Below are 27,468 nucleotides of genomic sequence, written 5' to 3'. Positions count from 1 at the left end.
TAGGACCTCTAATACTTCTGAGTCACTGTGAGAATCAGATTAAAATATAATTAGGAAATACTTAAAAAAATCAAAACATAATAAAATATAAATAATGAAATGGTTAGGTGGTATGGTAGATAGAGCTTTGGTTTTGGAGTCAAGAGACATCTTCCTGAGTTAAAATCTGGTCTCACATACTTACTAGCTGTGTGACCCTAGGCAAGTCACTTAACCCTGTTTGCCTCAATTTCCTCCTCTGTAAAATGAACCAGAGGGGGAAAAATTAGCAAACCACTCAAAAAAATCTCCAAATGGGGTCACAAAGAGTCAGACATGACTGTAACAATCAAACAAGGACAACAATGTTGATCTGTGACTTTCTGATTCAATATGTAGCCTACAAGGATCCTTATGTTTAGTTTAATGGCTCCCTGTTTCTAATTGAATTTGATACTGAATAATTTGATCTCTAAAGTCCCTTCCAACTGGAAATTCTTGATCTCTGATTTCTGCCTTTACCTCTGGATGCAAGGTATTATAGTAGAAAAAGAGTTAATTTAAAGAGTCAGAAGACTTGAGTTTCAGTCTTCATTTTGCCATTTACTGTCATCAGCTAACATTTATTAACTACCTGCTATGTGTTAGGCAGTGTGTTAGCCAATGAGGATGAAAGAGCATAACCATGGGCATGCTATTTAATCTCTCTGAGTCCATTTCCTCTTGTTTCCTGTAATAATATATAAAAATTTCTTTATTACTTTAGGTACTATCATTAAACAACATGATAAGGGATTAATTACTAATGGTTAAGAGCGAACTATAAAATAGAAAAATAATACTTGTAGAGTTGGGGTGAGAAAATTATTCTATAAATATATATTATTCATCTTTATCTGGAAAAAAAGAGGTGAGCTGGTCATGGAGTGAGAGTGAAAGACAACAGATGTCCAGCTTCTGTTCTCTTCTAGTATCCATGAAATATTAAAAGAATGATAAAGGCTGTCATTTATATGATGCTTTTTGGACATTATCTCATTTGATGCTCGTAACCTCACTATGAGACACATTCTATAGGAAAGGAAGAGGTACCCAGTAGATATCAAAGAAGTGGTTTACCTCTATTTCCACTACAAGTGTTCAAAAGAAGTCCTTTTGTATATTGGGTGGATCCTTTGTGGAGAACATATGGAAAGTCAAGGCCTATATGAATTAATTTCAAGCTGTATTAGTGGAGGGAATACTTGTGCTAAAAAGATTGTAGATATACGGCTTGCTTAAACTATCCAAATAAACTTTGTAATTTCCCATCCAAATGATTGTATATACATTGGAATATACAGATAATTAAATCTCCAAATAAATATCATTATTTATCAACCATTTTATGCATATGGAATATATCTAAATTGTAATAATATTTTAGTTATTATCATTATTTACTATTATTGTTCATTCTTGTTTTGATTTTTTAACAATATTATTTACCAATAATTTTATACAAATTGGAACAATAGATAATTAAGTATTCAAATAGATATTATTTGTCAGTATGGTAAATATATACAAATTGGAATATGTAGACAATTTTTCAAAATAACTGGGGAAAACTTGAGGGTGTTTTTATACTTTATTAAAAAAATTGATAAAAATTATGAACTTCTGATGATCTGTGAAACTGAAATTACAAGCAGTTTTTTCTCTGATTTCAAGTGCACACAATTTTTTTTTTTGGAATTTTTTATAACAATAGCTTTTTATATATTTTCAAAAATAAATGCAAAGATAGTTTTCAGCATTCAATCTTGCAAAAACTTGTGTTCCAAATGTTTTTCTCCCTTCCTTCCCTGCACCTCCTCCCCTAGACAGCAAGTAATCAAACGTATGTTAAACATGTAATTCTTCTATACATATTTCCACAATAATCATGCTGTACAAGAAAAATCAGATCAAAAAAGGAAAAAAAATGAGAAAGAAAACAAAAAGCAAGTAAACAACAATAAAAAAGATGAAAATACTATGTTGTAATCCATATTCAGTCCTCACAGTCCTCTCTCTGGGTGCAGTTGGCTCTCTCCATTGCAAAAGCATTGGAACTGGCCTGAATCACCTCATTGTTTAAAAAAAAAAAAAAAGTCATCAATTGCCATCAATGCCAATGCCAAAAGCCATCGATGATCAATTCCATCAGAACTGATCAATGTATAATCTTGCTGTTGCTATGTTCAATGTTCCCTTGGTTCTACTCACTTTACTTAGCATCAGTTCATGTAAGTCTTTCCAGGCCTTCCTGAAATCATCCTGCTGATTAGGCAATTCGAGTTAAGTGACTTGCCCAGGATCGCACAGCTAGGAAGTTTTAAATGTCTGAGACTAGATTTGAACTCAGGTCCTCCTGACTTCAGGGATGGTGCTCTATCCACTGCACTACCTAACTGCCCCCTATAGATTTTCTTAAAATAAAAATTTGCTGCATTATATTAAATCATCTCATGTTCTGCAGTGTACAAAGCAATTCCTTGCCCCAACTTTTTTTATTTTGTACTTAAATTTAAAATATATTTTAAAACTTTAAAAAAATCAAATCAAGCATATTCCATACTAAAATGTAACTCCAGTGTCATATCGTAAATCCAGATTAAATTGAATCCAGTACAACATGGATATACAGAAATTCCAATAGTCCAAACACTTGCCTTTGAGATCTTTCCCTCCATGGAAGATGTCAGACATGGGAAAAGGTATCCTGTCACTGGGGAATGTGTTCCATGTACTTGAACCTCTTCAGCATGTATAACATTTGAGAGTGATATCATCAACAAACATTTATTGAACTTCCATTATATGCAAAAGCATTGTGCTAAATGCTGAGAATATCAAGAGATCAAACAGTTTGCCCTCTCAGAATTTATAATCTAGTTGGAAAGATGGCCAAATACATTTTTTTAAAAATTAAATATACCTAAATAATCTAATCCTAAAGAATAGATGGGTCAAACAACAAATCATAGAAATAATCAACAATTTCATCCTAAGAAAATGACAATAATGAGACAACATAACAAAACCTATAGGATACAGCCAAAGCAGATCTTAGGGAAAATTTTATGTCTCTAGATGCTTACGTGAATAAAATGGAGAGAGATCCATGATTTGGGCATGCAACTAAAAAAAAGGCTAGAAAAACAACTAATTAAGACCACCAATTAGATAACAAATTAGGAATTCTGAAGGTCAGAGGAGATAGTAATAAAATTGAAAGAAAACTATTTAATAAATAAAACAGTTGATTTTACAGGAAAAAAAACAAAATAGATGTCTTTGGTTAATTTGATTAGAAAAGGGAAAGAAGAAAATCAAATTAGCAGCATTAAAAATTATCTTACCACCAATAAAGAGAAAATTAAAGCAATAATTAGGAGCTACTTTGCCCAATTATATGCCAATAAATCTGACAATCTAAATGAAGTGGTTGAATATTTGCAAAAGTATAGATTGCCCAGATTAACAGAAGATAAAATAAAATACTTACCCCCATAAAAAAAAAAAAAAAGAAATTGAAGAATGAACATCAATGAACTCCCTAAGAAAAAAAGTACAGAGCCAGATGGGTTTACCAGTGAATTTGAATTTTGAAAATGAATTGAAAAATTTTAAAGAATTAGAGTAAGCAATATGAAAACAAAATATCACTCTTTGCAGATGATATGATGGTATATTTAGAGAATCCAAGAGAATCAACTAAAAACTATTAGAAACAATTAACAACTTTAGCAAAGTTGCAATATATAAAATAAACCTACATAAATAATCAGCATTTTTTTTATGTTACCAACAAACCCCAGCAGTGAGAGATAAAAAGAGAAATCCCATTTAAAATAACTATAAACAGTTTAAATTATCTGGAAGTCTACCTGCCAAGACAAAGCCAGGAATTGTATGTACACAACCACAAAACACTTTTCCCACAAATAAAGATAGATCTAAACAACTGGGAAAATATCAATTGTGAGTCCAAGTTAATATAATAAAGCTATATTATGAAATGGTAGTCATCAAAACCATTTGGTACAGGCTAATAGAGTAGTGGATCAAGGGAATAATATAGGTACACAAGACACAACAATCAATGACTATAGTAATCTACTGTTTGATAAACCCAAAGACACCAACTTCTGGAATAAGAAATCACTATTTGGCCAAAAAAAAATTGCTGGGGAAATTGAAAATAGTATGGCAGAAACTAGGCATTGACCAACATTTCACACTTATGTAAGATAAGGTCAAAATGTGTTCGTCATTTAGACATAAAGGATGATACTATAAGCAAATTAGTAGAGCAAGGGATAGTTTACCTGTGGTCAAGGGAAGAATTTATGGTCAAAGAATTAGAGAACATTATGAAATGAAAAAATGGATAATTTTGATTACATTAAATTTTTTAAAAATCTGTATAAGCAAAACCAGTGCAGCCAAGATTAGAAAGGAAGCAGAAAGCTGAGAAATAATTTTTATAGACAGTGTCTCTAATAAAGGTTTCATTTCTAAAGTATATCGAAAACTAAGTTGAATGTATAAGAATACAAACCATTACTCATTTGCTATGGTCAAGGGATATGCATAAAAATGTTCAAATGAAGAAATTAAAGCCATTTATAGTCATGAAAAATGCTCTACATCACTAATTGATCAGAGAAATGCAAATTAAGACAACTCTGAGCTATTACTTCACACCTCTTAGATTAGCTAAAATGACAGGAAAAAATAATGATAAATGTTGGAGAGGATATAGGAAAACTGGGACACTAATATATTGTTGGTAGAATTATGAAATGATTCAACCTTTCTGGAAAAAAATTTGGAACTATGCTCAAAGTGCTGTAAAATTGTGCATACCCTTCGATCCAGTTGTCTCACTACTGGGTCTATCTTCCAAAGAGATCATAAAAGAGGGAAAAGGACTCACATGTAGAAAAATGTTTGTAGTACCTCTTTTTTTATAGTTAGAAGAAACTGGAAATTGAGTAGATACCCATTAGTTGTGGAATGGCTATTAAGTACCATAGTATATGAATGTAATGAAAAATTATTGTTCTATAAGAAATGATGAGCAGGCTGATTTCAGAAAAGCCTGTAAAAACTTACATGAACTGATGCTGAGTAAAGTGAGCAGAACCAGATCTTTATACACAATAACAGCAAGATTATGTGATGATCAACTGTGATGGACTTGGTTTCTCTCAGCAATGCAATGATTCAAAGTAATTCTAATGGATTTTGGATGGAAAATGCCATCTGCATCCAGAGAAAGAACTATGGAAACAGAATGTGAATAAAAGCATAGTATTTTTACCTTTTTTGGTTTGTTATTTCTTATTTCTTTCTCATGATTTCTTCCCTTTTTGGTTAGATCTTTATTGCACAGCATGATAAATATGGAAATGTTTTTTTTTTTTTTTTTTAAAGAACTCCTTATCTAGATTTACATAGGAAGGTCCTATGTAAAAGATACTGCTTTGTATATTCACGAAAGGAAGGACTAGTTAAATTTTTATAATATTTTAGCTACTTCTTTGAAATTACTTAGAATTAAAAATACCTAATAATAGCAAACATTTATATAGCACCTATTTTGTGCCAGATGCTTTACTTAGCACTTTACAATTATCATCTCATTTGATCTTTACAATAACTCTGGGAGATAGATGATATGATTATCCCCATTTTACAAATTAGAAAACTACGACAAACAGAGGTTTGCTCTGAATCACACAATTAATAAGTGTTTGAGACCAGTCTTCATGATTCTAGTTATGGTGCTTCATCTACCTGTGCCACTTGGCTGCCCCAAGATGAGGAAACTAAAGCCCACAGAAGTTAATTGATTGTATTAGACTATGCAGTAAGCAGTAAAGTCTTAAATTAACTGGATCTATTTATCTGAGAAAAATAGAATTCTTTTGGGTTCTTTCATCTTTTCCTTGTGAGAAGGTTCTGTAAATTTAATGCAACATATATGCCCATAACAGAAAACGTATGTTTGTCATGTTGAAGAATTTATCCGATTGAAATTAAATTAGAAATTAGGTCATTTCAGACTCTTGCAGTTCAGCTTTAAAGAAATCAATCTGCTTCATGGGACTCCCAAACACTTTCTAAACAGATAGTGCTGTGATGGGAAAAGTGATATATTAGACAGTATCTAGTGGGCTCTTAGCTACTGATGCACATCGTAATTAGAGTGAGCTCACCTTGATGAGGAAGATTTTCTGCTTCCATGACTTTCAAGAAAAACAGCATAGCAAAAGAGATAAAAAGCCAGCCTTGGAGTCTACAAGAATTATATTCTAATGCTGACCTCTGATACAGAAATGTTGTCAGAGGTAAGACTCTTAGCATCTCAGTGGTCCCTATGGAGGATTTGCTTTAATGAGAATAAGTAACCAAATAAAGTCTTCCCCAACATCAATAAAATTACAGACCAGGACCAAAAATGGATCTCAGAAAAAATGTGACAAATTATCAAACTCAGTAAGCTTACAATGAATATATTTATTTTTTATTTGAACCTAAAAATAGTCAAATATTTAGTTAGTGTTATGTGTCAGGTCCTGTGCTAAGCTCTGGGAACACAAACTGATTTTAGAGCTCACATTCTCATGAGGAAGATAACATGTAAAGGACTGGATACATACAAGATATATAATAATGATAATATTTATATAGTGGTTACTAAGTACTAGGTACTATATTAAGTACTTTAAAATCATTATCTAATTTAGCCTCACAACAATCCCAGGAGGTAAATGTTACTATCCCTCTTTTTCAGGTGAGGAAACTGAGGCTAACAAAAGTAAGGTGATTTTCCCAGAGTCACAAGTGTCTGAGGATGAAACTGATCTCAGATTTTCCTGATTCTAGGCCCAGTGCTCTACCCATTGTACCATTTAGCTCTTAAATACAGAGTAGCGGGAAGTAAGCTCAAAAGGGAAGAGGCTTTGAATGTAAGAAAAATGTTTTCATTCTAAAACATGCTTCTGTTGTTTTGTTTAAAGGATGGATTCTATTGTTGTAGGAGGAAGGTGTCAGGAAAAAATATTTTATAATATGAAGAAATAAAAATGTCTCAACACAATTTGAAGTAATTTTAAGTAGTATATGAAAAAAGGAGGAAAGAAATTTTAAAAGGCAATTTATAAGCTGAAGAGATGGGGATTTTGAGAATGAATAACTTTTTTACCTTTACAATTCTTTCTTTTAACAATGCATCATCTTAAAAGGAAAATGATACCAAATGCCAACAGATAGTAATCTATGATGTAAAGAACCCCCCCAAAAAAGAAGTATCTGATTATTCTTCCCTGCCACTAGATATAATTCAAACATTGCATTCCTAAGAGGATATGCAATATCACTTTCATTTCATCTAGGTAAGTGCATTCCTCTCCTGGTCTTAGATGAACTCTGCAGTATGAACTTAAGCTTTAGTTACTTGAGGTAAACCAACTCTGTGGTCATCCCTGCCTCAGCTGAAGCTAATGTCAATATGGAAGGACATAGAGTAGAATACTAAATCCCTGAAAACACAGATTATCTTCAGAAATGTAATGAGTCAGTTCCTACCCTTATTTATGTCAGATTTTAATAGGGAACATTACATCATATTGAGTCTGAAAAAAAAATGGAAGCCAGAAAAAACATAACTGCATCAAAAAAGTCTTATGTCTCATAGCAGACATGGCTTAGTCAATGGAGTCAACTCTTTTTCACACAGCAATCCATGGTGAGGAAACAGAAATATGTGCCATTGGAGAATTACTTATCTAGACTGAGTACTTGTTATAAGCAATCTACTATTGCATCAATGCCTCAAAATGACACTCTATCTCTAAGCTCCAAGCATTGTCAGCTGTCCGCTATGTGTGAAATGCTATCTCTGCTCTTTCTCTCCAACTACTGACCTCCCTGGCTTCCTTTTAGTCCCAATTAATATACCATCTTCTATTTCTATACAAAGCCTTCCCCAAATCTGCTTAATTACAGTGCCTTCCCTTTGTTCATAATTTCCTATTTGTCCTATATATATAGTTTGAGAGATAGCTAGATAGAGATAGAGATATGTTTTTTTTTTTTTTTCCCATTGGATTATAAACTGAGATTATAAACCCAGGGACTGTGTTGGTTTGCTTGGTTGGTATTTTTTGGTTTGGAGTTGGGGTTTTTCTGCCTCTTTTTGTATCCCCAGAGTTTAATACAGTGATTAGAACATAGATACCTAATAAATGTTTATTGATTGATTGATTGGTAGCCTATATTCAGAAATAAAGTATAACATTTAGCAAAAGAAAAATCAAAACATCCTAAAAACATGAGTAAAACTATTAAGTATAGAGAATTGTAACTTTTAAAATTAACAAATTTCCTTTCTCATCTTTCTGTATTGATTTTTGTTATTTGTATGAAATCTAAGAGCACTTCTAAAAAACATATGCTAAAATATCTGAGTATTTTGCCTCACTTCCCTGAGCCTCTGTTTGGACTGGTCCATTCCAACAGGGAAATCCTTTGATTATCATCTCAATTGTAATTGTTATAATTTTTAAATTTCAGAACAACTAAATGATAGAGCAGACAGAGCACCAGCCCTTAAGTCAAGAGGACCTGAGTTCAAATTTGATTTCAAACACTTAATTCTTATTAGGTATGTAACCCTGGGCAAGTCATCTAACCCCATTTGCATTTGAGGCATACACTAAACCATAAAACATAATTTTCTTTTTTGTGTGTGTCAGAATGACAAGGAGTTTTTACAATCAGATGCTGGTAATTGATACAAAATAAAGACTGTTGGAAAGGCCTGGAGAGACTTACACGAACTGATGCTGAGTGAAATGAGCAGGACCAGGAGATCATTATATACTTCAACAACAATACTAGATGATGACCAGTTCTGATGGATCAGGCCATCCTCAGCAACAAGATCAACCAAATCATTTCTAATGGAGCAGTAATGAACTGAACCAGCTATACCCAGAAAAAGAACTCTGGGAGATGACTAAAAACCATTACATTGAATTCCCAATCCCTATATTTATGCACACCTGCATTTTTGATTTCCTTCACAAGCTAATTGTACAATAATTCAGAGTCTGATTCTTTTTGTACAGCAAAATAACGGTTTGGTCATGTATACTTATTGTGTATCTAAGTTATATTTTAATATATTTAACATCTACTGGTCATCCTGCCATTTAGGGGAGGGGGTGGGGGGGTAAGAGGTGAAAAATTGGAACAAGAGGTTTGGCAATTGTTAATGCTGTAAAGTTACCCATGTATATATCCTGTAAATAAAAGGCTATTAAATAAAAAAAATAAATAAATAAATAAAGGGGAAAAAAAAAAAAAGACTGTTGGACATGGAGAAAAAGAGACCTGAATACAAATCATCACTCAGACAGTTATTAGCTTAAAACTTAACACCTCTCAGACTCGGTTGTAAAAGGAGATAATAACACCTACCTCCCAAGATTCTTAAGATAAATTGTATAATATTTGTCAAGTGCTGGATAAATCTTAAAATGGTATATAAAGTGCTATATATTATTTTTTTGAATCTGCTATTTAATTATAAACCATAAAGGCACAATGTGTATAAGTAGTCCTGGTGTATGAACATTCCAAGGATTATGGGAAAATGAAGGATTCTTCATCTGTAAAATGGAATAATAATTCCATCTAACTCACAAGGCTATGGTTTTGGGAGAAATAAATGAGATATCAGATGTAAAGCACTACATAAATGCTAGCTATTCTATATAATGCAGATATGTAATAGAATTCATCCAACCCAGTCAGATTTTAATGATTGTTCCTTATGGCAAATATTCACCTTACACATAAAAACCACTATTATTTAAGACTAATGCATTCTGTTTTTCTGAGGGAGGTGGGGGGGAGGGGAGAAGGTCACCAGAATAAGGTAATTTGAATTCAAATACCTTTTACATTATTTAATGAGAGTAGAGCACCACCTGGTGGCTCTAGGAATAAAATTTAAACTAAAGAAAGGGTAAGACTAGGATTTAACCCTAATTCTCCTGGCATGAGGAACCTCTGACACTTGTCTGTCACCCCAAGTGCCAGACTAAAATAAAATGTTATATTCTAGACAGATAACTTGTTCTTAGATTGTAGAATCTTCAATCTGAATTATATGTTAAATTAAATGACACACAGGAAACATAAAGTTATAGACTTTTACTCTACAAAAAGAAAAAGACAATAATAAAATTAAAACCAAACAATGGCAGGGATAATTAGTAGCTTTTTACTTTAAAAAAAGTATTATATTGCACATGTTTACCTATATTTTATTGTTTGCTGTCTAAAGGACAGGGGAAGGGAGGAAGAAAAAATTGGAACACAAGGTTTTACAAAGGTGAATGTTAAAAATTATCTTTGCATGTATTTGGAAAAATAAAAAGCTATTATTTTTAAAAGTATTATGTTTATTACATCTCAATTAGATGGGTGATTTTCTTCTATATGTTCCTTTTTCTTCTCCCTCCCTCACCTTTTTAAAGAATGTATCTAATATTTTATTGGTATAGGGAACTATTTTAGTATGTCAAAAACTAATATAAAAAAATTTATCTGAGAAAACAGGGATCACATAAATTTATTTTAGTTTGTTCAGTACCTGGGAAGGTACCACACACAAATACCATATCTCATAATTTTGTTGGTGTTATTTACCTGCCTGTTAACATACTTAAAATCTAAATTAGAGAAGGAGGGGAAAAGTTGGAACAGAAGGTTTTGCAAGGGTCAATGCTGAAAAATTGCCCATGCATATATCTTGTAAATTAAAAATAAAATAAAATAAACTGGAGAAGGAAATGGCAAAAATATATAAAAATCATAGTAGAACAATTGAAATGAAAAGCTCAACATTCAATAAACCATATCTCTGTGTGTATAAAAAAAAATCTAAATTAGAAATTTAATTTCTAATTCCAAATTTTTCTTTTTTCAAAACCACCAAGATTATCTAAATTCCTTATAGCAGTGGAGATAGAATAGAATAGGAGACAGAGATCTGACATCAGAATCGGGAAAAACCAAATAAAGATCATGCTTCTGACACATACTAACCTTCGAAGTCACTAAATTGTTCAGTACCACAGGCAAACTTCTAAAACTTTAGGTTTCCCAGAGGAATGATCTCTTATATTGGTAGAAAGCATTTCCTCAACCAGAGGTTCTTATGTCAGTGAAATCACTAATCTGATTCAAAATCAAAACTACTGACTGTACCTTAATCCAATTTTAAAAGTGTTTTTTAAATACCTTTTTGGTATATGATCTTATGTAAAACATTGAAAAAACATTTTTAAAAAAGCATTCTGTTGCTGCTAGGACTTAAATATTTCTAGAGAATAGAAGGGGGTGAAAATGATGGCACAGTGGTTATATCTACATAAATAAATAAATCCAAAGTTAATTTAAAATCATTCCAGAAGTTAGGGAGAACTCTGGCAACTGAGAAAATTGGGAATGTTTTCCTTATAGAGCGTGGCACCTAAATAGATGAAGATTTGAAAAGCATACCAGGAAGGGGAGAAAGCTTATGAAAAAGCTTGGGCATCCAAGATGGAATTGCATGTAAAGGGTGGATTAGAATGACTAGAACACTGAGTGCATGAGGAGGAGTTGTGTGAAATAAGTCAGGAAAGATAACCTAAATTCAGACTGTGAAAGACTTTAAATGCCAAAAGAGTTGTATTTTATCCTAGAGGCAATAGAGAAGCCACCCCAAGTTTCTTGGCTAGGGGAATAACGACTGTTCAGCCATATACTGACCATCAATAGAGTTGATTTGGAAGATATGAAACAGATAAATGTAGAAGGAATGTGATCTGATGACAATAGATTACAAGACTGGCACCTCCTTTTTTCCAGATATTACAGTGTTTTGTGAAAATCGCTTAAAATGGGGCAGCTAGGTGGTATAGTAGATAGAACACCAGCCCTGAAGTCAGGAGGACCTGAGTTCAAATCTGATCTCAGACACTTAACACTTCCTACCTGTCACCCTGGGCAAAGTCACTTAACCCTAATTGCCTCAGCAAAAAAAAAAAAAAGAAATTTACTTAAAATCACATTTTTGGATGGCTGTTAACTCATATTGAACTTGCAATCCAAAATCAGTGCCAGATGTTGTTGGGTTTTTTCCCACAAACTGTAGAACAAGTCCTTCCTATGTTATACCTATGCAGTTGATTTGAGTTGAAAACACCAATAGGAGTCTATGTCAACAGTCCAGGTGAGAGATGATGAAGGCCTAAACTAGTGTGATATCCATTGTTGTGGAGATACAATTAACAAGACTTGGCATAATTACAAATAGACCAAGGGAGGAGCTGTTAGGAGAGGGAACAGTCAAGAATAACTACAAGGTGGCTAGAAACTGGAAAATGAATGGATGCCCATCAATTGGAGAATGGTTGGGTAAATTGTGGTATATGAATGTTATGGAATATTATTGTTCTGTAAGAAATGACCAGCAGGATGATTTCAGAGAGGCTTGGAGAGACTTACATGAACTGATGCTAAGTGAAATGAGCAGAACCAAAAGATCATTATATACGTCAACAACGATACTGTATGAAGATGTATTCTAATGGAAGTGGATTTCTTTGACAAAGAGACCCAATTCAGTTTCAGTTGATCAATGATGGACAGAAGCAGCTATACCCAAAGAAAGAGCACTGGGAAATGAATGTAAACTGTTTGCATTTTTGTTTTTCTTCCTGGGTTATTTTTACCTTCCGAATCCAATTCTCCCTGTGCGGCAAGAAAACTGGTTCTGCACACATATATTTTATCTAGGATATACTGTGACATATTCAACATATATAAGACTGCTTGCCATCTAGGGGAGGGGGTGGAGGGAGGAAGGGGAAAAATCGGAACAGAAGTGAGTGCAAGGAATAATGTTGTAAAAAAAAAATTACCCTGGCATGGGTTCTGTCAATAAAAAGTTATTATAATAAGAATAACTACAAGGTTGCAAAACTGGGGGACAAGAAGGAAGATTGTGCCTTCAGTCATAATAAGGAAGTCAAGAGGAATGTCAGCTGGAAATATAAGTTCTGCTTAAGCTATTTAGGAGACATCCAGTTGGAGATGTTCAGTGAACAGGTATTGTTGTTTCTCCTTTGTTTTTAAGGAGGAACAATCAACATCACAGAGTGATGTCTTGACTCATGTGTGAACTGGATTTAAGTGAAGCAAGGGTTGCACAAAATAATCGACCTCACTCTCTCTTCCAGTCACTGAAGTCCAGGGGCAAGACAAAAGTCAAGACAACTAGTAATGGCCCAGGATGCAGTAGATGACCTTGCCATCTTTAATGTCAATCCAAGCTCTAAGCCTTCCATAGTGCCTACTTCAGTCATCTTCATGACTGTTGGAATAATTTTTTTCTACCAGAGGAAGTTTTCACATACTTATCATTCTTTACCATCCTTTACCATCTTTTGCCAACAGATTGAAGGCCTGTCAGTTACCCTCAACCTGGTTTAGCCCATATGTCATTATGGTTTACCATGGTGTGATTGCTAATGTATATTATACCTTCTTGGAGCACAGGTCAGAGTTGAATACCAGGTGGACACAAAGATAGATGATCAGCTTCAAAAAGCACTCAGCAGCCTTCATCCTAGAAGTGATAAACCTCCTTGAACATACATCTCCATGGACAGATAATATAGAACTGGAGCTCAAAAGAGAAGCTATATAGATATAGGAGTTAACTACATAGAGAAGATTATTAAAATAATGACCCTGATAAGATCAACAAGGGAGAAGATACAAAAAGAGAAGAGAGATAGCCTGGGCTATTTCCATACACCAATTCTATTTATTATACTATACTATCTATGGTCTTAAGACCCAAGTTTGTTTAATTATATAGTAATTATATAATCACATATAATGATCTGGTAATTACACGACATCGGAAATACACTGCTCAATTTTTCCCGTCAGCATCCATGAGACAGAATGAGGATTCCTAGAGAGTTATAGAAGAAAAGAATCCTTTTATCTTTTCCTCTATTATTTCTGCATTCAAGTTGCACATTTATTCTGTGAAAATATTCTCTGCTTGGCCTTATACTTAATTTCATAAGTGAGTCACATACCCAGTTCATACTGTCATAGTTTAAACAATTCTATACAAATCTTCCACTTATGTCAAGAAATTATTCAACAAACCTTTTCAATTCAACAAACACTTTCATTTGCTAAGCACTTATTGCATGCAAAAGCACCCTACTAGATAATGGGTAAGAGGTAAGATACAATCATAGTGTAGTTAATACAGGGCATTTTGTCTCCATGGACACTATTCTCATAGGGGACTATGACACACAAATAACTGTAGAACCACCAATATTGACAAGCACATATTAAGTTAGGTACAAGCTTTTTTAGTTAAAAATCCTTTGCTACAACAACGTAACTCATCCAGGTAATGATGACGTGGTCTTCTCTTTGCCAAACCCAATTCATCACTTAAGTCCTTGACATTATTCTTTCCTCTCTCCTCTGTGAAATTACTCCTGAAATCATTTCTTCTCTGTCTCATCTTCAGTCTCTCTTTAAACATGTCTAGGTTGGTCCCATTCATGAAAAACCTTTATTTGTCCTTCATACTCTTAAGTTATCATCATATAGTTGTTTTCTCTTTCATAGCCAAACTCTTAGAAAATGTTATCTACATGCATTACCTCCATCAACTTTTTGTATACTTTACTATGTATATGGAAATACTAATTTTATTTGGTGACAAGAATATTATTAAAGTGGACTTCACTTCATTCTCCTAAAAAGTCATCCCTTCTCCAAACTTTTCCAGTTCCATTGAAGACATCACCATATTTCCAATCACAGTTATATAATCAGTTATACAACCTTAGAGACAGAACCTATCCTTTTTTTCCCTTTGTTTCTTTTTTCTCTGTCTCTCTTCTGTGTGTCTCTTTTTCTATATATCTATCTGTCTGTCTCTATCTTTGTCTCTGACTATATCTATTTCTGTCTCCGTCTCTGTCTCTGTCTCTATCTCTCTTTTTCTCTCTATCTCTGTCTCTCTGTCTCCCTCTCTCTCTCTCTTTCTCTCTGTGTCTCTCTCTGTCTCTCTCTCTGTCTGTCTCTCTTTCTCTCTCTCACCCTCCACATAGAACTAGAAGTCAAGTCATGTTAATTTTACTGCCTCAGGACCTTTCACATTCAATATCTATTCTCCATTCACACAGTTTCTACCCTAATTCAAATCCTCAAAGCCTCTTTCCTGGACTAGTACCATAACTTCCAACTTGGTCCCCTTGCTTCCATTCTTTTTCTCTCCAAATTTTCTTCAACCTAGTAAAACTGATTATTCCTAAAATACAGACTTGATCACATTATACTTTTTTTCAAAATCATTACTGGTTCTCTATTGCCTCTAGAATAAAATAAAAATCTTTAGGTAAGCATTAAAGCTCTGTAAAATTTGGCTTCTACTTTCCTTTCCAATGTTATATTAGAGTGCATTTGTTCATTCACTTTCGTTTCTAGTTACACTGACCTACTAGACAAACTAGTTGTTCCCTGTACCTGCCATTACAATTCCTGCTTTCAAGTTTTTGTATAGATATGTATGCACTTCTCAGATTTTCCTTTCTCTAGAATATCCAGATTCCTTCAAATCAGAACTCAGATGTCACCTCACATGAAGTATCTTTGATGCTCTCACTTGTTAATATTCACTCTCTCTTGAAATTGCATTGTATTCTTTTAATATACTTTACATGTGTATATGTGTGTGTGTGTGTGTGTGTGTGTGTGTGTGTGTGCATTGTATCTCTCCAACAGAAGTAAGCTGGGTATTAGGGATCCTATATAGAAATGTTTGTTGAATTGAATATAATTGAAAGCATAAAATTACAATGATGGGAAAAAAACACATTAAAAAAAGACAAGATATAAGTATTTTAGGAACTTGCTCATTTGTTTTTCATTTGCAGCCAAATATTTGTGCAATTTTAGCCAAGTCATTAATCTTTCTGTGCCTCAATTTTATTTTTTCTTAATAAAATTAATCTAGACTAGATATGATTTAAGGTGTCTTCTAGTCCTATGGTGTTATGTCTTCTTTTCAAGGCTCTACAAATACTTCCATTGCAAAAATATTTCATGATCTTGACATTTGAGATTTGAAATCTCTTTAACATTATGAATTGAACCAATAAAGAAATACACAAGGTAAATCTATTATTTATGTATGATTGATATATAGCTTCCCTAATATTATGCAAAGATTCATGAATTTGACATAGAATTCAGTCATTAAATATATGGTATGGGCTCACAATTATATATCACTATTGTCTCCCAAAATAGAAATTCTTCATAGCATCAGAAATTTGCTTCCTGTGCATACACTTTTTCTCAGGGCTGTGAATAAGATAATGAAGCAATCTAAAAATTCTCAGAAGTTAATATAAATCAAATCTCAAGTTACTCTGGATCAACAACATAATAGGTATGGAAGGATGTGGTCTTAATTCTATAAAGAATGATGAATAGCATTTGGCCAAATGTTCTGAACAGAAATGTGAATTATTTGGTTGATTAATTTCAGGATTAAATGTTAATACATTAGGGCTTTTTTCCTTAATTAACTGATATTTATACAATTTAATTTTGAAAATCAAATATACCCATTTTAATTCCTCTTATTAATTTTGAAATTCAAAACAGAGCAGAAATACTAGAGTACAAATATAAATCATATGCCATTACTGAAACATAAGCTTGAAAAGATTTGACAGCACTATCATAGAAAAAAATGAAATGGAAACTCTTACCACAGCCACGGCAACTGCTTTCCAAAAGTTTCTGGGCATTGTACTTGGCTAGGAAATTCAGAAGGAAAAAAAATAAGAACAGCTTTTATTTTTTTTTTTTCTGAAGAGAGAAAAAGGAAAAAATTCTTGGTCCTCCCCCTTAAAAAAAGAAAAAAAGAAAATATTTCCTTATTTTCCTCAAGTAAAAAATTGAAGACTTCCCAAAGTGGCTATGCACTGCTTTGCCACATTTCATCAGACTATGAGTCTATCAAAAATAATACTTAGCTATATTTCAGTGTAGGAATTACTATCTGCTACCAAATTATGCACTTTTTGTCAACAAACTTCAGAGAAGAATAAATAAAACCAGTTTTCAGTGCCAAAATGGTAGGAGGAAAGCCAGAATTGAAGAAATACTTGCCATACTGAACACATTTATCATACAGTTGTTTCACATAATTAATGTATGACTTGAATGAAGAAATAATGCCTGCTGTGTATAACTGGAAAAGAAAAATTTTCCCAGCCTCCAGTTTCTGTCTCATCCAGTCTATCCCACACATAACTGCCAGACTAATTTCCCTAAAAGACAGATTTCATAATTTCAATTCCTGTCTCAAAAACTTTTCTTTACATACTATATCAAATCTAAATTCTAAGCTATTCAAAACCTGGTCCCAAACTGACTATCTAACCTTTCATGGTACTACTAGACATCATAAATTCTTTTTTTTCTATCCAGCCTGTTCTCAATTTCCCAAGGTACGTATTGGTAGTTCTGCACTTCTGTTTGTGTTTGTCTGAAATACCTCTGATCTATGCAAGCCTATCCTCTCTTTAAATCCCAATTCAAATTTCATTACCTTCATAAGGCCTTTTTTGTCACTAAGGCACTGAGAGGAGATAGAGTATCATGTATAAGGAATAACAAGTAAGCCAGTTTAGCTGAGTGGAGTGCATGATAATAAAATGTTACTGTTGTTATCATTCATTTTCAAAGAGGACTAATGATATCACTCCTGATGCCAAATAGAATACTTTATATTTGATCCTGGAAATTACTGAGTTCAGGAGTGACATGATAAGACCTTTAATTTAACAAAATCTCTTTGGCAGTTTAGTGGAGGATGGATTACAGGGGAGAAACACTTGGATGAAGAACATCAATTAGAAAACAATTGAAATAGTCTTAGGTGAGAAATGATGAAGACATGAATTAGGGTGGTAACCGAGATGAAAGATGAATACAAAAGATGTTGTGAAAATAGAAGTAATAAGATTTGGAACTGGACTAGGACTAGATAAATAAGGAGAAGTATTTCACATTTTAAAATAATAGAAAAGTTTTGTAGAGAGGAGAGCTTAAAGGAAAGTAGTCAAAAAAGATAAGTTCTGTTTGGGATTTACTGAGTTTGAGAAGTCTTTGTGATATCTGATTTTAGCTGTTCAAAAGCAAGGCAATCCTGGACTAAAGCTCAGAAAAAAGATTAAATATAAATATATAGATCTGGGAATTAATTGAGTAAGAAAACTTTAATAGGTTCCTAGATCACCAAAAATTGAGGCACCCATATGGAAGTTGTCACCAGTAATATCTTCTAGAAGAAGATATTCTTTGACTTCCTTAATATATGGTGGGGAAGTGAGAAGGAGCACCCTCTAGCCATTGACTATGTAGCTAGAACTAACTGTCTTTAAATCAATAGAGTGACTGTAAATAAAGTACAGTCACTCCTTTCTGGTGGGTTTCTAGGGGGTAAAAATGTTATTCAATCATATCATGAGCACTATGCACTAAGCTGGGTCTGAAAAAGGCCACTTTCCTCCTTCCTTAGCCCATAGAGGCCCAAGAAATATATTTGGGGTTTGGTCTGTTTCAGGTGTCCTTTATGGTTATACATAAAATGGAGTTCCTGGATGCAGAAGCTTGAGTCTTGGCAAATTGTGAGTCAGGATTGTAGTCCAAATGTTACTGTCATTCCCTGGTGAAGCCCTGAGAAACCAAGATACCTGGATTTAAGTCTAGAGAGACTTTGGTCTTGGAACTTGATGAAACTATGTTATGTAATACCCGAGTTAAACTTTGAGCCTAACCCTCTTACCTTTCTCAGAGTTTTAGGTGGTCCAAAATGGGATTATACCACCAAGGTAGTAGAATGGAAGGGGTAATGTTATATTTCTGTTCTTGCCATAACTTAAAAGAAAATATTCTTTTGTAAAACTTAATCTGACTGTTAGGTAATTTAATAGAACTAGATGCTAGGGTTCCCTAAAATTAAAGAAACATAATAGGGTGGTTTGAATTAATGGCAGAAATTAGAAACCTCCTAATCTCTCTCTCTCTCTCTCTCTCTCTCTCTCTCTCTCTCTCTCTCTCTCTTTCTCTCTCTCTTTTCTGAGGCAATTGGGGTTAAGTGACTTGCCCAGGATCACACAGCTAGGAAGTGTTAAGTAACTGAAACCCATTTTGAACTCAGGTCCTCCTGACTTCAGGGCTGGTGCTCTATCCACTGAAACACCTAGCTATCCCCACCCCTCCCCCCAATCTTTTTAAATGGTCTTGAAAAATCCACAGGAGAGACAAAATGTTATATATCTTATTGTCAGGCAATGGGGGCCAGAGTAATCGCTGTTACATCTGAGTAGGGATGATTATTGAGCGCATGGATTCTGATGGGATCACAAACTAAAACAGTATAGAACAAAAAAGAAAGAAAAAAAGAAGTCTAGGACAAAGCCTTGGGTAATATTCACAGTTAGGAAACATGATGACAAACTAGTGAAGGAAACTTCTGGCCAAGATGGCTGCCTGAAAAGAAGGCAGACTATCCAGTTCCCACACACCCACTCCAGTAAAAATACTGAAATTATGCCTCAGACATTAAAAAATAATAATAATAAAATGAGAAACTGTAGTAAAAGAGTTCTACCACAGAATTGGATAAAAAGTCATTCATGATCCCTCTGGCAAATGGTAAGGGAATGAGAAACTCAGCACCAACACAAGTGAGCAAACCCAATCCATCATCCCAGCTGAAAAGAAAGAGGTCATCTTGAAAGGCACTGTGTCTGGAAGCAGCAAGAGGAGAAAGCATCTCTGAGGTCAGAAAGCCTGGGGGGACCCAGGAAGTACCAGAAAGGAGCAGTGACTAGAACAATGAAATAGTGCTCAAACTGTCATAGCCCATGACATGAGGTATCCCTAAGACTCTCTAGATGTTATCAAAGACCCTGAAGACTTGGAACTTTGAACTTCAAATATCTAGTGGGAGGGGGTACTAATCCCATGAAATAAATGAAGGTCAGCAGCAGAAGCCAGGAGACACAAAGCAAGAAACAAGCATTATGACCTATCCTGACAAAAGCATCGGGGTAGCCTGACCCTGGGACAAACCTCAAATCAGAAACTATAACTAGAAATATAAATAAATCAAAGAAAACACCAAGCAGCATAAAAAAGTACTATACATCTAAAGAATCTCCCAAAAGTAGTAACTCCATAGCAAATGAAACAATGACTTTGAGTAGAAAAAAAATGATTTCTTGCTAAATTTTGTGAATTCCTAAAAGAAACGAGGCAGGAGATTTTTTAAATGAAATTAAAGCTCTTAGAGAAAAAATTGGAAGGAGAATAAATAGTTTAAGTAGCCAACTTTGCTGAACTATGACAGCAAAAAATGTTATAGCAAAATTTAAAAAGGCAAAAAAAAATAATAATATGTCTGATATCAAAACCAATTGACCTAGAAAACAATTCAAGGAGATTTAATTAAAAATTTAGTGAAAAGGCTCATTTTTAAAAGATTAGATATTATTTTTCAAGACATCATAAACTAAAAAAAAAACCTTTAAGGAGTTATTAAACCCAGAGAATAAAGTGAAGATAAAAGTACTATACAGATTCCCTTCTGAAATCACACAAAGAAATTACACAAGGATAAAAAAGAGGTATCTAATATTGATGCCAAGAAAGAAAGAGATAATGAAACTTTTTTCAATATTCAGGGAGACAGAAGAGAATAGAAGGAAACTGAGAAGGAAGTACAAATAAGCAGGGAAATTTTGAAAGTAATACATAGGAGTAACTAAGTAGTACAATAGATATAATACTGGACCTGAAACCAGGAGGACCTGAGTTTAAATCTAGCCTCAGATGGCTGATGCTTAATAGCTATATGACCCTGGGCAAGTTACTTAACTCCAATTGCTTCACATACACACACACACACACACACACACACACACACAGCGATGAAGAGATGGAAGTTTTGAGAGAACTATTGTCACTAAATCATGAGCCCAGAAACCAGATTATAACTTGTATCAGAGAGTAAGACTAGAAGAAGTAGAGGTATCTAATGTAGACAGATAGCTATCTCAAGGAATTTAGCTGAGAAAAAAGGAAGGATATAGTATGGTGAGGAATGATAAGATCAAGTGAGGGTTTTTAATGATAAGATTAATGGGCATGTTGGTAGGCAGCATGAACCACTGGATAGGGGAGATAGATGTTAAGTTTCAATATCTCTTGGCATCAATGTTACATAGCACTGTTTCATACTTTTGTAATTTCTTTGTGTAATTTCTTTCTGTGATTTCAGAAGGTAATCTATGTAGTCTTTTTAATCTTCATTTTATTCTTTGGATTTAATAATTCTTTGAAGTATTTTTTTTAATTTATGCTATCTTGAAATGTAATATCCAGTTAAGATAGGGAAGGGAGAACATGCAAAGTGAATTTCAAGGTTTCCTTTATCAAGAAGAAGGGTCATCTCTTCATTTGAAACTAAGATAAAAGAGAAGATATTTGAGTAAAATGAAGAATATGAAATTCTCAAAAAAAAAGAAAAGCACAAGGGTAAGTCTATTTTGTGGGAAATGTGAACAGAAACAAAAAAGTTTAGAGTAACTACTATGGAGAGTGGAATAGAAAATTGTTTAGGGAGGTATAGAATGAGCATCTTGATGCAGTGATTAGATAATATAAATTTAGTAACTCATGATAAACATTCTTTATTTAAAAATGTTAAGTATTGAATTATAGTCAATGATTATTTTATTAGGTAGAAATGAATATAGATAGATAGCATATATTAAGTACTTATATCCTATTTATCAGGATTGTGTGGGGCTAGTTCTTTGCCTTCTGAGATTATCTTCTATTTACTCTACTTAAATCTTGTGTGTACTTATTTTCATGTCGTCTCTTCAATTAGTGTGTGAGTTCCTTTTGGGCAGTAGATGTGTTTGCCTTTCTATGCATTCCCAGAGCTTAGTGCAGTGCCTAGCACATTGTTGTAAGGAGAGAGAGAGAGAGAGAGAGAGAGAGAGAGAGAGAGAGAGAGAGAGAGAGAAACTGACAGAAGAAGATATAAAGCCCAAAAGACTTTGTAATAAGCAAAGATCCAAATAAAGATTTCCTAAATACAAATTTTTTCCAAAACATATGCATAGATAATTTTCAACATTTACCTTTGCAAAACCTTATGTTCTAATTTTCTTTTCCTTCCCTTCCCTCCACCTTCCTCCCCCGAAGGCAAGTAATCCAATTCATGTTAAACATGTGCAATTCTTTTACACATATTTCCACATTTATCATACTCATAAGAAAAATCAGATCAAAAAGGGGAAAAAAATGAGAAGCAAAACAAAATGCAAGCAAAAACAATAAAAAAGGTGAAAATACTATGTTGTGATCTATACTCAGTCCCTACAGTCCTTTCTCTGAGTGCAGATGGCTTTCTTCATAATAAAACCATTGGAACTGGCCTAGATCACCTCACTGTTGAAAAGAGCCATGTCCTCTAGAATTGATCATCACATAATCTTGCTATTGCTGTGTATAATGTTCTCCTAGTTCTACTTACTTCACTTAGCATTAGTAAGTCTCTCCAGACCTTTCTGAAATCATCCTGCTGGTCATTTCTTATAGAACAATAATATTCCATAACATTTATATACCATAACTTATTCAGTCATTCTTCAACTGATGGGCATCCATTCAGCTTCCATTTCCTTGCCACTACAAGAAGGGCTGCCATAAACATTCTTGCACACACAGGACCTTTTCCCTTTTTTATGATCTCTTTGGGAATACAGGCCCAGTATAAACTCTTCTGGATCAAAGGGTATGCCCAGTTTGATAGCCTTTTGGGCATAGTTCCAAATTGCTCTCCAGAATGGTTGGATCAGTTCACAATTCCACCAATAATGTATTAATCTTCCACTTTTCCCACATCCCCTTCAACATTTATTATTATCTTTTCCAGCCATTTTAGCCAATCTGAAAGGTGTGTAGTGGTACCTCAGAGATGTCTAAATTTGCACTTCTCTGATCAATAATGATTTAGAGCACTTTTATATGACTATAAATGGTTTTAATTTCTTCATCTGAAAATTGTCTATTTATATCCTTTGATCATTTGCCAATGGGAGAGTAGGGTTGTATTCTTATAAATTTAAGTCAATTTTCTATATATTTTAGAAATGAGGCCTTGGATATAAATTTTTTTCCCAGTTTATTACTTCCCTTCTAATCTTGTCTACATTGGTTTTGTTTGTACAAAATCTTTTTAACTTAATATAATCAAAATTATGTATTTTGCATTCTATAATATTCTCTAGTTCTTCTTTGGCCACAAATTCTATCCTCCTCCACAGATCTAATAGATAGACAGACTATCCTTTGTTCTTTTAATTTGCTTATAATATCACTCTTTATGTCTAAATCATGAACTCATTTTGATCTTATTTTGGTATATAGAGTGTTAGGTGTGGGTCAGTGCCTAGTTTCTGCCATACTAATTTCCAATTTTCCCAACAATTTTTGTCAAATAGTGAGTTCTTATTCCACATTCTTATTCTTATTTGGGTTTATCAAATACTAGATTACTATAGTCATTGACAAATGGTTTTTATGATGATGTTTGGTACAGCTAGGCCACCTTCATTTGCATTTTTAAAAAAATCATTCCCTTGAAATTCTTGATCTTTTGTTTTAGCAGATGAACTTTGTTATTATTTTTTCTAGGTCTGTAAAGTAATTTCTTGGGAGTTTGAAGGATATGGCCCTGAATAAGTAGATTAATTTAGGTAGTATTGTCATTTTTATTATATTAGTTTGGCCTACCCACGAGCACTTGATATTTTTCCAATTGATTAGATCTGACTTTATTTGTGTGGAAAATGTTTTGTAGTTGTGTTCATATAGTTCCTGACTTTGTCTTGGCAGGTAGACTCCCAAATACTAAATATGCTTCTTTGCTTAGCAGAAGTAAATGTTCTCCTTTAAAATATTTAGATACCAAATAATATAACTTTTACTTAAGAGATGATGAAAAATTAGAGAATTTTCTCCCCAAGGGCACAAATAACTATCATTACTTGGGACCATATTACTATGATACTATGATTTTGTATTTATTTACTTAGTACATATTACTCAAATAAAGGCTTTTTTTGAGGTTTAGAGAAAACTGAATATGTCTCCAAGAAGACAGGAAGGAACCAGTGAAAGTATGGAGTAAAAAAGTACCCAAAATACTTACAAGGAGAAGTTGGCAAACCTGGAATGCATTCCTTCCTCATTTCTGTCTTTTGGAACCCTCTTCAGACTTCAAGACTTACCTCAATTGCCACCTCCTACATGAATCCTTTTCTTGTCCCTCAACTGTTACTATTCCCCCCTTGAAATGATTTGGAATTTATTTGGTATTGAATTTTCTTTGTGTTTGTTTCCCTACAATAGAATGTTAACTCCTTAAGGACAGTAAACATTTCTTTCTTTCTGTTTTTCTTTCTTTCTTTCTCTTTCTTTCTTTCTTTCTTTCTTTCTTTCTTTCTTTCTTTCTTTCTTTTTTTCCTTCCTTCCTTTCTATAAGAGAGGTTAGCTTAAATGAATTACATACCTATATTAAGAGATTTTTTTTTATGTTGATAATTAATTTTACTGTTGCTTCTAAGCAAAGAGATCAATTTACATCTTACTTAACAGGTGACAAAACCTACCTGAGACATTCATGACATGCTATATAAAAAACTCAGACTATGCTCTGAAAAAATTCAGTAGCATATAAACCCAAATTGCAATTAAGCTTGTGTCTATATACTAGATGGCAGAATTATATAGATAATTTTCAGCCAAAGTAATCAACATATGTCTACATAAATCTTGCTTTGGAAGAATAATGGTTTATAAAGTTGACTAATGACTGTTACCAAAAAAAACCACCTTTTAGCTAGTTCATGACTTATTGATGAAGGTTTATGTCATCAAGCTATCATCTTATATTTCTTCTTTTCCCAAACTACTAGAAAAAGTTTTCTATACTTGACATTATTTTGTTTTCTTTCCCTTCCTTTTCAACTCTTCTCAATCCAGTTTATGACCTCATCACTCAAATGAAATGGCTCTCTCCAAAGTTACCAATGATTTCTTATTTGTCAAATCTGGTGATCTTTTCTCAGTCTTCATCCTTCTTGATGTCTCTTTAGCATTTGATACTATTATCAACTATCATTTCATCACATTACTCAGATCTTCTATCTAACCATTCCTCAGTTTCCTTTGCTAAAGCATCATTCATACTCCTTCCCCCTAATTCTGAGTTAGTAAAGGATTAACTAACTGGGTTAAGTAGTTGAGAAAATCCCAAAACTTTGTCTTGATCTTTCTCCCTTACCACTTTCTCTAATTGAACTTATCAACTTGAAATTTTTAATTTTCACCTTTATATTGATCTTTGATCTGAACCTATACTCCAGTCCCTCATTATCAACTAAAAGGCATTTAGAACTATAGGACCTATATACATCCAAACTTAACATGACCCAAACACTACCCATTATCTTTTCACCCAAATCCACCCTAGACTGAGCCTCCTCATGTCTATTAAAAAAGCTACAATTCTCCTAGATGCCTGTGTTTACAACCTCATAATCTTCTTTGATGCAGTCACTCTCTCCTATTCTACATATGTACATAATTGACAAATTCCATTCATTTTTCCTTTATGGTATTTCTTCCATCTATCATTTTCCCTCTACTTATGTGACTGCCACTTTATTTCAAGTTACACACCTCATGCTAAGATTATTGCAATAGCCTCCTAATTTGTTTCCCTACCTCAAATCCTTCCTTTCTCTAATCAGTCCTTCTTCTATCCAGCTACCAGTGATAGGACTAAAGCACAATCCTGCCCTGCTAAGTAAACTCCACTGATTCCCCATTATCTATAGGAGCACACGTATTTCTTTGGCAGTTAATGTCCTCACTATTTGTCTACAGCCTACCTCTCCAAACTTATTACACATGACCATCTTTTCCTGTAGTCTACATTCCATCTAACCTGGTCTTCTTGTTTTTCCTTGTACAGGACATTCCATCTCCCATGTGGATACTTTTGTACACATTCATCCCAAACTTGTATTTCCTCCTTACTTTACCTCTTAAAATCTTTAGTTTCCTTCAAAGCTTATTTCAAATGTTCTTTTCTCTCCTCATCTCTCCAACCACTAATACATTGTCTCATAAAATTATATCTTGTCTATACACATATTTGTGTTGGTGTCTTCTCTAAGAAAATGGAAATTACTTGAGAATATATATATGTTTCATTTTGTCTTTATATACACCATACAGGAAGTGTTTAATAAATGTTTAGTGTATAATCTTAGATAAGTGTAGTACATAAATAGTTCAATCTGATCTAATTGTTATTTTTCCATAGGATCACAAATAAGTTTGTGAGTATCAAATTGGATTTATTAACTAAGAATCATACAGATCAGTCATTGTAAGCCTACTTGTGTCATGAGCAGGATAGCTTCTTGGATTATATTTTCTTAGAAAAAAATTTCAGAAGTGTATGTGGGCATTTGAGGACTATGGTCAACTACAAGGTACAAAGAATCCCACAGGGTGGTCCAGGAACACCACAAACTGAAGTTCAGGGAACTCAGTCTGACCACACAGTCTTGTATCCTCATTTTTATGAGCCTCACTTCTCAAGATTCTGCAATAATAAAATGAATAAAACTTGGTTGGAAATTTTGAGCAAGAAATATATTAGGTTTGGCAAGACTTACACAACCGCAAACAAAAACATAGATTTTCATCCATCATCTGAGGTTAATTCCAACCAGAAAAGGTTGAATGCCTTTTCATACATGGCAATGGGTGATATCATGATATAAACTGTGCCAGAGCAAATAGTACAAAATAGAAAGCATCTCTTCAGAAGCAGGCTATATTTTTTTCCAAAGTGGATAAATACTGAATTATAAAATTAACATTTATTGCTAAAAAATTAATAAAACTAATCATGATAACATTTTATCCAGCACCATCAGGAAATAAATTACATCAGCTCAATTCTATGAGTACCTACTATATTCCAGGTATTATACACTGGGTGCTGGATATATTAAAAACAAAAATGAAACAGTCCCTGCCCTGAAGGAGTTTACATTCTGCTGTAGAAAAACATGTATCTGGGTAAGAAAATATAAAATATGGACAAAGACTATTCAAAAGAGATTAAGTGAGAAATAGATGCAGAAAAAAATAGAGGGAGGAGAAGCACAAAAAAAT

The 27,468-nt window shown here is 33.5% G+C and overlaps 1 protein-coding gene across 3 annotated transcripts in view; it reads right to left on the bottom strand.

The window, feature by feature from the left end:
- FILIP1 (filamin A interacting protein 1) overlaps positions 1-16,997 on the bottom strand; it is a 311,913-nt gene extending 294,916 nt beyond the window's left edge. For all 3 annotated transcript variants that reach the window (XM_031964617.1, XM_031964616.1, XM_031964615.1), the window contains exon 1: positions 16,896-16,997. In XM_031964617.1, coding sequence (XP_031820477.1) covers positions 16,896-16,934 — 39 coding nt within the window. In that variant the 5' untranslated portion in view covers positions 16,935-16,997. The remainder of the gene's footprint in view (positions 1-16,895) is intronic.
- Between the last annotated feature and the right edge of the window lie 10,471 nt (positions 16,998-27,468).

This window comes from Sarcophilus harrisii, chromosome 4 (genome assembly GCF_902635505.1).
Source record: "Sarcophilus harrisii chromosome 4, mSarHar1.11, whole genome shotgun sequence".
NCBI lineage: Eukaryota > Metazoa > Chordata > Mammalia > Dasyuromorphia > Dasyuridae > Sarcophilus > Sarcophilus harrisii.
Note: the sequence above shows the minus strand (reverse complement) of the source record. Positions and strands in the feature narration are given on the sequence as shown.